Genomic DNA, 13,342 nt, shown 5'->3' with positions numbered 1-13,342 from the left:
GGTAATGAAAAACATTTTCATACAGAGAACACCATGGGTCTTGAACTCATTCCCTTTAAGGGTCGTATAGTCAGCAACTATCAACGCATTTACAAAGTACCAGGAGGTGTATTTAATAAGCCATGAAACTACAGGGCAGCAGCTGCCAGCAAGTAGTGGAACTGAGCTACACAGGGTTTTATTGAGCCACGCTGACACTGCCTTCTTGATGGGAAGAACAGAGGTCCCAAAAGAAGACTAAAAGATTAAGTAGCAGTGGAAACTTATGGGCAAAAATGTGAAAACTAAGCATAATACTTTTAAATTACAAGAGAATATTATGTAGGTATATAAAAACAAAGAAAATGTAGGATAACTTAGCATAGGTAGTGAAAGCTTGTCAATTGCAGTGATCTGTGTGTGGGAGGTACAAGTAGGAGATGAGATGAATGAAGGCACAGGAGATTTTTAAAAAACTGGAACTGTGAGATATAAGCACTGCAATTGCTGAAAATCTGAACGTAAAAGAGAATGCTGAAATACCCAGCAGATCAGGAAGCATTTAAGTTAAAATTGCAGGCTGATTACTGCTCATCAGTTCTGATACCAATTGGAAGGATTCAATATCCAAAATTATTGAATTCAGTATTGTGGCTATCAAGACTCAATATTTCCAGTCAGAAGATACACTTGCAATCTGACATCAAGAGATAGAACAAGAAACAGGTTAATTATTTTTTCTTCCCAATATCAAGCAAAAACAAGCAAGATATCAGAATGCTGAAACAAGAGCAGTCCATTCAGCCAGTACAACTGATTTTTTTCTGTATTCCAGTTCCTTTAAACAAATTTAGTCCAGAACCTTTGATTGTAGTCAATCTCACTTTTGAAAAATTATAACGTATTGTATCTTTCATGTTTCCTTCATTCATGTTTTTAAAACTTGTTTCCAACTTTACTACTAAATGGAGATCATATTTTATGATGTCTTCAGTTGGATACTTTCACTAGAAGAGCATTTCTTCCAAATTTTGCCAGTCAAAGAATGCTTTATCTATACAACAAGCAATTCTACAAATGGTGGAAGTCTTGAGGAAGACAAAGAAAATGCTGGAAGAACTTTGCAGCTTAGGCAACATTGGCAGAGGAGAATAGACAGGTTGACATTTCAGACAAGGGTCTTGGCCCAAAATGTTTATTGATTATTCCACTCCCTAGATGCTCTCTGACTTATCCAATTCCTCCAGCATTTTGTGTGTGCTGCTCCCTTTATCTATATTGTTTCCTAAACCATCAAGTTACAAACCATTTCCATTTCTGCATGCTTTTATTTTTAACAGTGGTCTCTGAGTTCATGCAAAGGAATGGTCCATAGACAAGGCACTGAATTACATCAGCCCAATCTAAATCCTCAGCCAGGTACTGAAGACGTCAGAAGAATTGGAAGAAAATAAGCATACAAAGTGCAAATAAAAACCCTATACCAATATAATGCTGCTGATTAATGACAAGGATACACATATAATGCTCTTTGAACATGTATTTAAAACTACATTTATGGAGGCTACAAATTCTTCAGCTTATTAATAATGTATCCTGCTGTTTGATTACATTACAGCTTAGTGCATAAAAATGTGTAGAATAATGTAACCTATTATGAAGGTAAACAGATCAAAACCAACAGTTTCATTCCATGCAGATCACAATTATACAAATTTGTTACCGATTTTTAAAAAAATCTTGAACTAACATTGCTACTTACCATTTCTAGCCAAGGTATTATACAATCATTGTGAAATAAATGGTTGCATGGGAGTTGCCTAACTGTTTCTCCAACACTGTAGTCTTCTTTACACACAGGGCATTCTACACCAGAACCTACCATCAAAGGAAAAAAAAGACATTCAATTTGCTTATAATCCATGACACAATGAAAACCACGTTAAAGCAAATTAGCTGTCTAACTGAATCTGCGTTTATAAACTTGATCACATTCCTCAGGTATCACTTCAAGGGCTGTTTATGAAGCAGTTTTGGCTAAAGTAGATATTTAGTGACCTCAACGTACATTAAAAAAAAATCACTGGAGGAATTTGCAATTTAAAGATATGCAAAAAAAACTGAGGTGGGAGTAGATGGTGATAGGTGCGTGAGAAAAATATACCGGTAGGTGCTTTTAGAACTTGAACTCAGAACTTTTTTGTTAATTACAAATAACATTTTAATGAGGGCAGCTTTTTCCCCATTTCCCCCAGTCAAAGCAACAACAGATTAAAAATAGATCAAATAGATTAAAATCATGACATTAAGATCCTAAGCAGAACTACATTTAATATAACCCATTTATGTCATTCAATTCAGGAAAGCCTAGCTTATTCACACATAGTGTTCAAAGGCAAAACAAGTACTGAAAAACCTAAATTATAGAAGAACAAAACAAAAAGTAGGCCGATCAAACCCACTGCCTGCTCCAATGTTCAAAATGGTCAGGACTGACTGACCCTTCCAGAACTAACCTCAAATCCCTAAATTCTCTTAATATCTAAACATTATATTCAATGTAGATATCAACCAAGCCTTCATGACTCTCTGGGTGAAATGTCTCCTCAGACCTGCCCTTAGATTCTGTAGCCCAGCCAGAGGATGCATCAACTCTGCCTCTACAAAATCATAACTACTTTAAGAATTCTGTACCTTTCAGGATTTATTTTTCTAAACTCAAAATATGGGCCGAGCCTGGTTAACCTCTCCTCATATGTCTGGTAATCTTTGTAATCATCTTTGCTGCACTCCCTCCATATAACCAGTTTCTAGTTGAGAAATCAGAACTGTACACAGTATTTGAGATGCAGTTTCAACAGGGCTCTGTATAAATGCAACAAGACATCTTTGTTAGTGAACTCTAATCTTCTTGCAACTAAGGCCAACATAGTCTTTGCTTTCCCAATTGCTTGCTGAATCTACATGTTAGCAGTCAGTTACTGCGTACAAGAACACCCAGGACAAACACTATCACATAGCTTTCAGTCAGTTAGCAATTAAAAAGTTACTTCAGTTCTCTACTAAATTGCATGACTTCATATTTTACTGCATTATATTCCATCATCCCTCTGATTGATATAATAAACCATTCACCTGACCTGTTTATGTTCTGAATTTCACCTGCATCAAGGGCAATATAGGGGTGTAGCTAGAGGAGCTACAGTCTCATAGCTCCAGTGACCAGGTTCAATCCTGACCTCTGGTTCAGTCTGCATGGAATTCACATGTTCTCCCTTTTATTGCCTAAGAATCCATGTGGTCCAGTTTCAACCAAATCCCCAAGACATGAGGGTCAATAGGTTAATTCACTACTGCAAAATTGTTCCTAATGTTTAGGTGAATGGTAGAACCTGGGATCGATGGGAATAGGGGAGAATATACAGGATGTGTAAAATAGTTGCTTAGTGGCTCAAAGAATTTGTTTTCATGATTCTCTCTCCAAGGTTAAGTTTGGATCATTTGCAAACTCAAATATTCTACATTTGATTCTTTCATCCAAAATACTGATAAAGATTGTGAACAGCTAGAAGCCCAGCACAGATACCTACAGCACCCATTAGCCATAGCCTTGCATCCCAAAAGTGATCCATTCTCTGATATCTTCTGTTCCATTAACCAATTTTCCATATTCCTCCACAATATATGCTATCATACGGCATGGTAGCATAGTGGTTAGCACAATGTTTTACTACACCAGTGACACGGATTCAATTTCTGCTGCTGCCTGTAAGGAGTTTGTACGTTCTCCCCATGACAAAGTGGGATTTCTCCGGGTGCTACGGTTTGCTTCCACATTCCAAAGATGTACCCATTGCTAGGATAATTGGGTCATTACAAATTATCCCGTGGTTAGGCTAGGATTAAATAGGGCTATTGCTGGGAGGCGCAGCTTGAAGGGCCGGAAAGGCCTATTCCAACCTGTATATCCATACAAAAAAAATTGTTCAGTAATTTCTTTCATGGAATCTTTAAATACCTTCTCAAAGTTCAAATACACATCTACTAGTCTACCCTTGCCATTCCATTATAATTTTTTTTAAAGAATTATAAAACATGACTTCCTTTTCATTAATACATTTGACCTATTGTTATTTTCCCAGTGCCTTTTCATCATTTTCCTTACAAGTGATACCATGCTAATTGGTCTATTGCTCCTGGTTTTCTCTTGATTCATTTGTAAAAAAGAGGAGTGAAGTTAGCTATCATTATGTGGAATTGTTCTCAAATTTATAGGAACTTTTAACAAGCAGTTTTTACATTTCTCCTTGGCCTACTTTTGTATTCTATCTTTCTTTCATTATCATTACCTTGACTCTCCCTTGCTGAATTCTTAAAACTTCCCATTCCTCATAATATTTCCAGAAAAAAGTAGCAGGTCTAAGTGAATTCCTGCTATCAGAGATAAACTTTAACTTCTCTATGTTACCACTACCAATCACTTTATGCCTGTTCAGACAAGAAAGCAAAATAATTGCCGAATCATCATTAGGTGTTTTGGAATTATACCTGGGCCATTACCTAATCAGTCATCCAATGACTAATTTGCCAATCTCACATCAAATGTACCCCTGTTGCAGAGTGTTTAGTTTTCAGGGACGGAATCACGAAGGATATACTCCCTAATTAAAGGAAATTATCTTGAACTATGTGGCTGCAGAATTCCACACCTGTTAAAAGTCACGCATACACTCAGTGGCCATTTTATTAGGTCAGCTTGAACCAATCTGGCCATTCTCCTCAGACCTCTCTCATTAACAACATGCTTTCACTCATGGAACTGCTACTCACTGGATTTTTGAGAGTTTTCTTTTGCAGCATTCTCTATAAACTCTAGAAAATGTGCATGAAAATCCCAGGAGATCAAGTTTACAGTTTAGTCTGAAAACTGCACCTCTTGACCTCTTGCATGATCTTATGCAGAGTTCCTGCCACATGATTGGCTGATTACATATTTGCATTAACAAGCCGGCATACCTAATAAAATGGCCACTTAATGTCTATGTGACATTATATGTCAGCATTATCTCAATATGCATCAAGCTACAAATATTTCACCCTAGAAATCATGCTTTATTACTGACCACTCAAGTAATTTCACATTCCATCTTGCCACTTCAGGGCACCCTTAAATATCAATCAGTCTGCTCACATCATTTTATCAGTAATACAGAAGCATATGAGCATGAAAAGGAAAGAGTATCTGGAATGTCGATTTTAAATTTCTGTGTGCAAATTAACAGTTTTAATCGATCTGGCTACACATACAAATGCTGTCCTTTGACCTCTCAAGATTCATTTATGAAACCCAGTCAAAAATTCAAGGCAGACATCTAGTTTTTCAAGGGATTTGCCTTGTATACAAAGTGGAAATTTTTCATCATTAAGTGGAATGAGTTGGGCGGCCTGAATACATTATTTTTGGGCTCAAACGTACTCCAGGAGTAATTAATTGCCACAGATCTGTTTTCAATGAGTAATAGGAAAATTCGTATCATTTCAATAGTGGCGACAATTTAGGTGAATCACAATATGTCTTGCAGAGAAAAGGAAAGGGAGGAAAAACTTCGGCAGTACACAGAATTGGCCTGTTCTTTCTTCTACATCTGGCTGTTCTGCAGCTGACCATCATCATGCCAATACAATTCTTCCCAGTTCTATCTCTTCCGATATTACTGCTACAATAGGTATTACACACTATTTGCAATTTTCAGACATCAACGAGAGCACTGGTTACAGCCAATTCCACCAGACCCAATTATTTGATGAGTAATAAGCATCTTAATAAGGCACAGCTGTATCATGTTACATGACTTCACATGGATCCATTACAGCCTGAAAGAAGAGACTCACCTAACAAAATGTTCTCCTTTGAAAGAAAAACGTAAAACTAGTTATATCAGATTTGCACAAATCTCCCTCTGCATCGATTTCAGAGCCCAGAGGCAAAACCCATCCCCCATTCCAATTTTGTGAACAGAAATAAAAATAAAATTGTATGACCTACTTGTATACCAAGTGGAACATCGAATTCACACTGAGCATTACCTTTTGGGATTTCAGCAACAGGCCACCATCACAGACCAGCAGAAGATAACTGTACAAACTTCAATTCCAAAAAAAAAAATCGGAAGCTTTGCTCATAGTTAGATGGTGTTCTTTTCTTGGACAGAATGCTTTCAATACTTATCAGTGCAGAAATAGGCCCTTTGCCCCACTAGCTGCAGCTTACCATCAAGAATCCATCATAAACTAAACCTACAGTAATCCAATTTTTTTTTCTCTCCGCATTCCCATCAATTCCTTCCAGATTGGGGATATTTAACCTACCAACCTGAATATTTCTAGGATGAGGATGAAATCAAGGGAATGCACTTGCTCACTCAATACAGATTGCAGAAGTCAGAAACGGAATGCAAGCTGGTGTTGCCTGGCAACAAATCGAGCACTTTCTGCACTGGTTTTAGTGATACACCTTTCCACACGGTCACAAGGCATATTCATCAAAGAGAAAGGTTGATGGCCAACTAGTTCTAGTCTCAGTGTCTCTGTTTTCTCCTTTCAAAAAATTATATTCTTAAACAATATCTGAAACAAATAGCTAAACGACTTACAAATATACCAAGGTCAAAAATGTATTTAATCCATTGCATGCACAGCATTCAAGTACTAATCATTTAACACTGTATTCGGTTCCAAAAAGTACTACCACTGGGAGCAAGTAATAATGTGACACCTTAAAAGGTGGCTTATATTGCACTTACAGTATTTTTCTCTACATCTCATCCAAGCCACTTAAGATTGTGATGGTGAGTTCAGATTTCTATAGGTTAAATTTCATTAATTACCATGGTGAAGTTCACTAAATAGAACTCAAATACATATCTGAACTTCCATTTACCACAGCAATGTTCATTTGCCTTCAGCAGTTTTCCCTATAGGCTATGCTAGATTCATAAATCAAAATCTGTCAGGTAATTGAAATGCAGTGACATGAAGAATGCATGCTCATGGGCTGAGGAGTCACAAGTATTCAGCAGTCGTTGCATATTCTAAAGACTGGCTTAAGCAAAACACAGAAACAATGTGCAAAATGCTGAAATGAAGGATAAAAATCACTAATGCCCTAATAAATCAATACATATTTTATGGAAAGCAGCTATTTTTTTCCCCAAAGATTTTATTCTTCTCAACCAGCAAGCAACCTAATATGATCAGAAGCAAGAAAAGAAAAATCAACTCATATCCAATTTAAAATTTTAAATCACAATGTTTATATTTTTCACCTGATTTCATGGTGCATTCCTGACAAACTTAAACTAGAGGAGCAAATACAATGAGATGATGGAACTAATTAGAAGTATACCCACCTACATGTTCATCTGTTATTTGTACTGTGGGAAGTGTCTTGATTTTCTCTTTGTCTGCAGGAGGTGGGCCGGTATTTTCAAATTGATTCAACAACTGGAAGGAAACAGTTAATTTTAAGTGTGCAGTAAATTTTATTTTAATTATACATTAATTTTGTAACAGCAAAATCTAATTACTTCATAAAGCTGATTTTAGAAATCAGAATAACCAAAACAAGAATTGAAACCACAACAAAATTTCAGGCTGCAAACAGGCATTGCATTCCTGGCTAGTCACACCTTGCTACTATTGTTCACAGCTACTCTACCTGTCTACCATTTTCTTTTGTGATTCATGCACAAGAACTAGATCATCTCTATTTCATTAATTTGTCATCTCCCTCTATTAAATGATAGTGACTTAATTCAGACCCGTCTTCCCAAAGTGCATTACCTCAGACTTTTACAAATCAACTTGTATTTGTCAAGCTTTCACTCACTGACTCAACCTATCTATTTCCTGCTGCAGAGTATAAGCATCATCATCACAGCATGTCCCCCACCTCAACCCCTTCTATTTTAGTGTCTCAGCAAGGTTAGATACTTTAGACACTGGCTGCAAGGTATCTTATGCAACAGCCTATGATATAGCTCAATTACCCTCTGGAAGCCCCAAATGCAATACATCAATTGGTTCCCCTATATCAGCTCTGATTGTTAAATCCTCAAAGGACTCTAGCAATGATAGACTTTTTCTTTCATAAGATTTGGTTTGATTCTCGAATGACTTCCTATTCCTTTCTTGAGTCAAGACCCTAGGCACTTTGCCAACACATTGAGCTATATTACCTATTGCTTCCTGCTTTATTTAAACACTTCTTGATCAAGGAGATCACTTAAGCAGTGTATCATTACACTGGAACCCATGAAGAACTTGGTGAGTTTTTGGTTTTGGCCCAAAATGTTGACTGTACCTCTTTTCCCCATATATGCTGCCTGGCCTGCTGAGTTTCTCCAGCATTTTGTGTGTGTTGCTTGAATTTCCAGCATCTGCAGATTTCCTCTTGTTTGTAACTCTTGCCTTTGGTCCCATTAGGTTCTGCAAAGCCTTGTCCCTCATGATAGGAATTGCTACAAGTTCTTCCATATCATTTGAAAATTAGCCTATTATCTTTACGGTGTTTGCAGTATCCTCCACAGCTGAGATTGACATTAAGTACTGATTTAAATCATCTATAATTTTCCCATGATTAATACCTCATATTCCACATTCTCACCCTTGGCTATACCAGACATACCCAGATACCCTCTTTAATTAATAACAAAATCTTGCTCTATCCTTTGACGTTTCTTCTCTCCTTATCAATGTTTTTTCTCTTAGCTTTTTAATTTCACATTGTTGATTCTTGAAGAGTTCCCCAACCTTCTGTTTTATTACATTTTTGCCACTTTGCATGCTCCAGTTCTTGTTTAAATGCTTTCTTTGATTTTGTTGACAACACATCTTTTTCCTCGTTGAGTCTCTCCTTCTAACTGGGATAAATTTCTGCTGAGTATTATGGATTTACCACGTTATCTTCCATTGCTTCTCCTGACCTTTCCTTTAGCCTATCTTCCCAATTCACTCAAGTTGGATCTATTCTCATACCTTCTTAATTGTGCTTATTTAAAGTAAGGACATTGTTTTGGACCATAGTTGTTCTCCCTCAAATTGCACCTGGAATTCTATGATTTTATAATCATGATTCCTAGGGGATCCTTAACAATAATATTGTTTATTAGCAAGATAAGATCTGTAGATGCTGGAAATCAGAATATACACACAAAATGCTGGAGGAACTCAGCAGGCCAGGCAGCATCTGTGGAAAAGAATAAACCGTTGAAGTTTCAGGCAGAGCCCCTTCGTCAGGACAGATACTCTTTTCCATAGATGCTCCGTAGCCTGCTAACTTCCTTCAGCATTGTGTGTGTTGCTTACTAATCTCATTTTACAGATGACCAGAAGTAACCTGCTCTGATTACACTTTACAACATACCGCTTGAAGAAACAATTCCTGATCCACACAACAATTTCTTCTATATCTTTGCCAGTTTAGTTAAATATTTATTTATTTATTAAGATTAAAGTGCTGAGTAGGTCCTTCAGGTCCTTCTGGCCCTTCGAGCCACTCCGCCCAGCAATTCTCCAGTTTAATCCTAGCCTACTCACGGGACAATTGACAATGACTAATTAACCTATTACCTAGTATGTCTTTGGACTATGGGAGGAAAATGGAGCAACCAGAGGAAACCCACACGATCACAGGGAGAATGTACAAACAATTTACAGGCAGTGGCAGGAATTGAACCCCAGGTCACCTGTACTGTAAACTTTAGTGCTAAACACTACATTGCCGTGCCTCCCAATATGCAGATTAAAATTATCCCTTCTCATGTGACCTTGATATTTTCTCATTATGCCTTTTTCTATCGAGACAAAACATTCAGTGCCCATACCCTAATCTCACTCGTGTCTTCTTTCCCCTGCTCTTTCTTATTTCCACATAAACTGACTCCGTTTCACAATCAACTACATCTATTTCATGACTCATCTTGCTTGATTACATCACTGCCTTCCCCTTTCTGCCCATTATTTTACACCATTAAGTTCCCACTCCTGGTCACCTTGCAACCACATCACTGCAACAGCTATTAGATAAAGTAAATTTATTAGTACTATGCCATAAACATCTATCTTATTACCTGAATGATAGTAACTTTTGTAAAAACCTTGAGCTTTGGCCTTTTACAATTTACTCTACCTACTCTCAAGTTCCAATTCTACCATTCACTTTTAATTTCTTGCCCATGCCATTATGCTTTCATTTTCATTTTACACTTCATTAGCCTCTACCAATGGACATTCTCACTTCTTTTTAAATTATTAAGTTTCCTTTCATGAGAACCCTACATCCCAAATTAGTTTAAACTCCTGTTGATTAAACTATTTATGCAACAGTTCTGGGTTTGTGTTGGCATGGAAGTAGGTTTGTGGAATGGTAATAGCAGGTAGTAGGTGAGCAGATAAAAAGAATTTCACAATTTGTTGTACTACTACTTCAGTAAGAAGCTAGGCCAAAAATGCATGCTTTTTTTCAAAAAACCGTATTTTTGATTTAATCTCAAAGTCAGTCATTATAGTTTCTAAGTGAATAGTATCACATTAACCAAATTAACTACCTGTGTAATGATTGTGTCCAAACCATTGGCGCCCCATGCATAATCCATTGGATTTGAGTGCAAGACACCCCTTTAAAGTACAGAAAACACATTAAATACATACATATATAAGAAACAATAAGCAATGGTGTTATCTTTAGTCAGTAGGTTTCAAACTATTCAAGATGCAAAATAAATGGGTAACTGAATTTTGAACATTAGAGTCCACTGTAGTGAGTTTAAATTGCTGCATTAAATGTAATCCAATAACAAGTTCCTTCCCATTCCTTTATCCACCATTTCTGGAACTAAGTTCCAAGCTTCTCTGTAAATAAACCTTCTTATCTTAGCCAAGTAACCACTTCACAAGAGCCAGATCAAAGTACTGTTTTCATATAAAATTCACATGCAACATGTCAGCAAAAGATCACTGGACAGGAACAAGTGACTAATCTACACATATGGAAGCAGATTCAGGTACAGCTGGCCCCCATTTGTTGAATGCTCAATTTACGACAGCTCACTGTTATGAAAGACCTACATTAGTACCTGTTTTCACTAACCAAAGAGGATTTTCGCTTTTATGAGAAAATACATGTGTTACCCCGAGAAAGACCACCATGACCGTGAAGCCTTGTGCGGGCAGTTGTGCACGCATGCATATACGTGCGTATGTGTGTATGTGCGTAGGCATGTATGTGCCAATTTTTTTTCTCCACATCGATTTTGGCTCGCTGTCTTCCCAATTTTGATAAGTGAAACTACACCGTACATACAGTATTTCTATTTTATATAGGCTGTGTATTTATCATATCATTCCTGCTTTTACTATATATGTTTGTGTTATTTGGTTTGATTTGGTAGGTTATTTTTTGGGTCTGGGACGCTCAAAAATTTTTCCCATATAAATTAATGGTAATTGTTCCTTCGCTTTACGGCACCTTGGCTTACAAATGGTTTCATAGGAATGCTCTACCTTCAGATAGCGGGGGAAACCTGTACTCCAGCTCAAACAACGATCAAAGTGGAGAACTTCCCAAGTTTGTAAGGTTAAATACAATTCACCAGATTTATCTACTGAAGCATTTGAAGTTTCTCTTTACATTTTAGTGTACATTTAAGATCAATTTATCTCAGGAGACCAACTATTTGGATGAACAATAGCATGCAAGATTTACAAGTTAAAACACATGACTTTATTATCCAGGGCAAGAAGATCCAAACATATGATGCAGAGGGCATGGAGTAGTAAAAACTAGAGGACAAGCTCAGACTGTGGACTGATGGAATTGTTGATATAGAGGTGAATATCAATGCTGATCGGGAATCAGACTTCTGCGCATTTTACCAGCAACAGCAGTTTACTTTCTCAAAATCAGGCTTGGTAGCTGACTGAGTAGGTAGAGAAGGTGTACACTATACTGTCAAAATTACAGGAATGTAGATGATGGGAGATGATGGCTATATGGTGGATTGTAAGTTATTATCACAACAAAGTTTGAATGCACCGGGTCAAATTCACAGTCTTCTTCAAGGTGCTGCATTTCCCAGTTAATGGATATTCCTACATACCATTCAGAAATATTAAGCCAGATTAGTCAAGTTAACATTTAAAGAGGGTGCAAAGGGAGCCTTCATCAACCCCCCCTCCAACTTCATGAAAGAAAATAGTCAGAGTTACATGATGTACTTCAGTGCATTATTAATGTGGCTGGATGTTCCAGAAAAGCAAACAGCTTATCACCTCCTTCGGTCAAAGACAGAAATTTGTGACGTCTTCAGTAACTACAGATGGAACAACATGACCATACACCTTATCATGACCAGATCCTGTACATCAGTCATCAGATCTCATATAAACTTATTGCTCACATCCCAAATACTCACAGTGAGACCCTTCAACGTCACACTTGTGTTCCCCCAACCACTACCTCTTACTGGCTATCACCTATGAGAAGACCTGAAGGCCAGAAGCAGTGTTTAAAACTGGTGATCCCAGACTCAAGTGGGTTAGAGAACCATGGTGCCACACTTTGATTTCCCCAATGCACTGATAGAGAGCAAACAAAGCAAACATCAACAGGAGCTTAATCCTCTAAAAATACTGAGAGAGCAAGAGGGAGTAGAGGGCACATACACCAGCTCCAGAAAAGAATGCAAGCTGTATCCAAGAGTTGCAGATCTGAAATACCAACCATTTCTCATTACACATGTTGCCTGACCTGTTGAGCTTTTCTGCTTTTGATGCAGATTCTACTCTTGAAATCGATGGAAGTGGGCGCTAAGTAGGAACTTACACTGTTACCTGCAGGTAGTATCTCAGAATTTAAGGCGTGCATCATCACCCTAAGCTACATATAAGTGGGAGAAGACAACGTAAAAAATTAGCTATCGATCTCACTGCTTAATCTGGATTATGAAATTTGGTGAAATGATCATTGTCAGTCAATTTAAAGGTGTTCTGAACCAAGTGGTTTACCAGGATCAACCCTGTGCAGTAAATGGAATTTTTCCAGATCATTCCTAGTGTTAAGCAAGGCTTTTTTTCTCCTCTCCCTGCCCTCCTCCTTCTTGTATATATTTTGTATCATTGCCTTCATTGAGCCCATCAAGAAGGATGGAGGAATCAAAAGGATGTGGCTGTATCAAATAGTACATAGGTTCTGGGCAAATAAACTCCAAATGATAATGTGCTGATGTTCCATCGGCTATTTTGTCAGGATTGGAACTGGTAGTCGTCTGCACCAACTGACTTCAAGATAATGAAGGAAAAGGAG

At 37.5% G+C, this 13,342-nt stretch overlaps 1 protein-coding gene across 2 annotated transcripts in view; it reads right to left on the bottom strand.

The window, feature by feature from the left end:
• The window catches only part of rnf126 (ring finger protein 126), a 117,967-nt gene that overhangs the window by 9,810 nt on the left and 94,815 nt on the right, over positions 1 to 13,342 (bottom strand). For both annotated transcript variants that reach the window (XM_073068278.1, XM_073068277.1), the window contains exons 6-8: positions 10,587 to 10,656; positions 7,389 to 7,482; positions 1,742 to 1,857 (exon numbers count right to left, since the gene is read on the bottom strand). In XM_073068278.1, coding sequence (XP_072924379.1) covers positions 1,742 to 1,857; positions 7,389 to 7,482; positions 10,587 to 10,656 — 280 coding nt within the window. The remainder of the gene's footprint in view (positions 1 to 1,741; positions 1,858 to 7,388; positions 7,483 to 10,586; positions 10,657 to 13,342) is intronic.

This window comes from Hemitrygon akajei, chromosome 16, assembly GCF_048418815.1.
Source record: "Hemitrygon akajei chromosome 16, sHemAka1.3, whole genome shotgun sequence".
Taxonomy (NCBI): domain Eukaryota; kingdom Metazoa; phylum Chordata; class Chondrichthyes; order Myliobatiformes; family Dasyatidae; genus Hemitrygon; species Hemitrygon akajei.
Note: the sequence above shows the minus strand (reverse complement) of the source record. Positions and strands in the feature narration are given on the sequence as shown.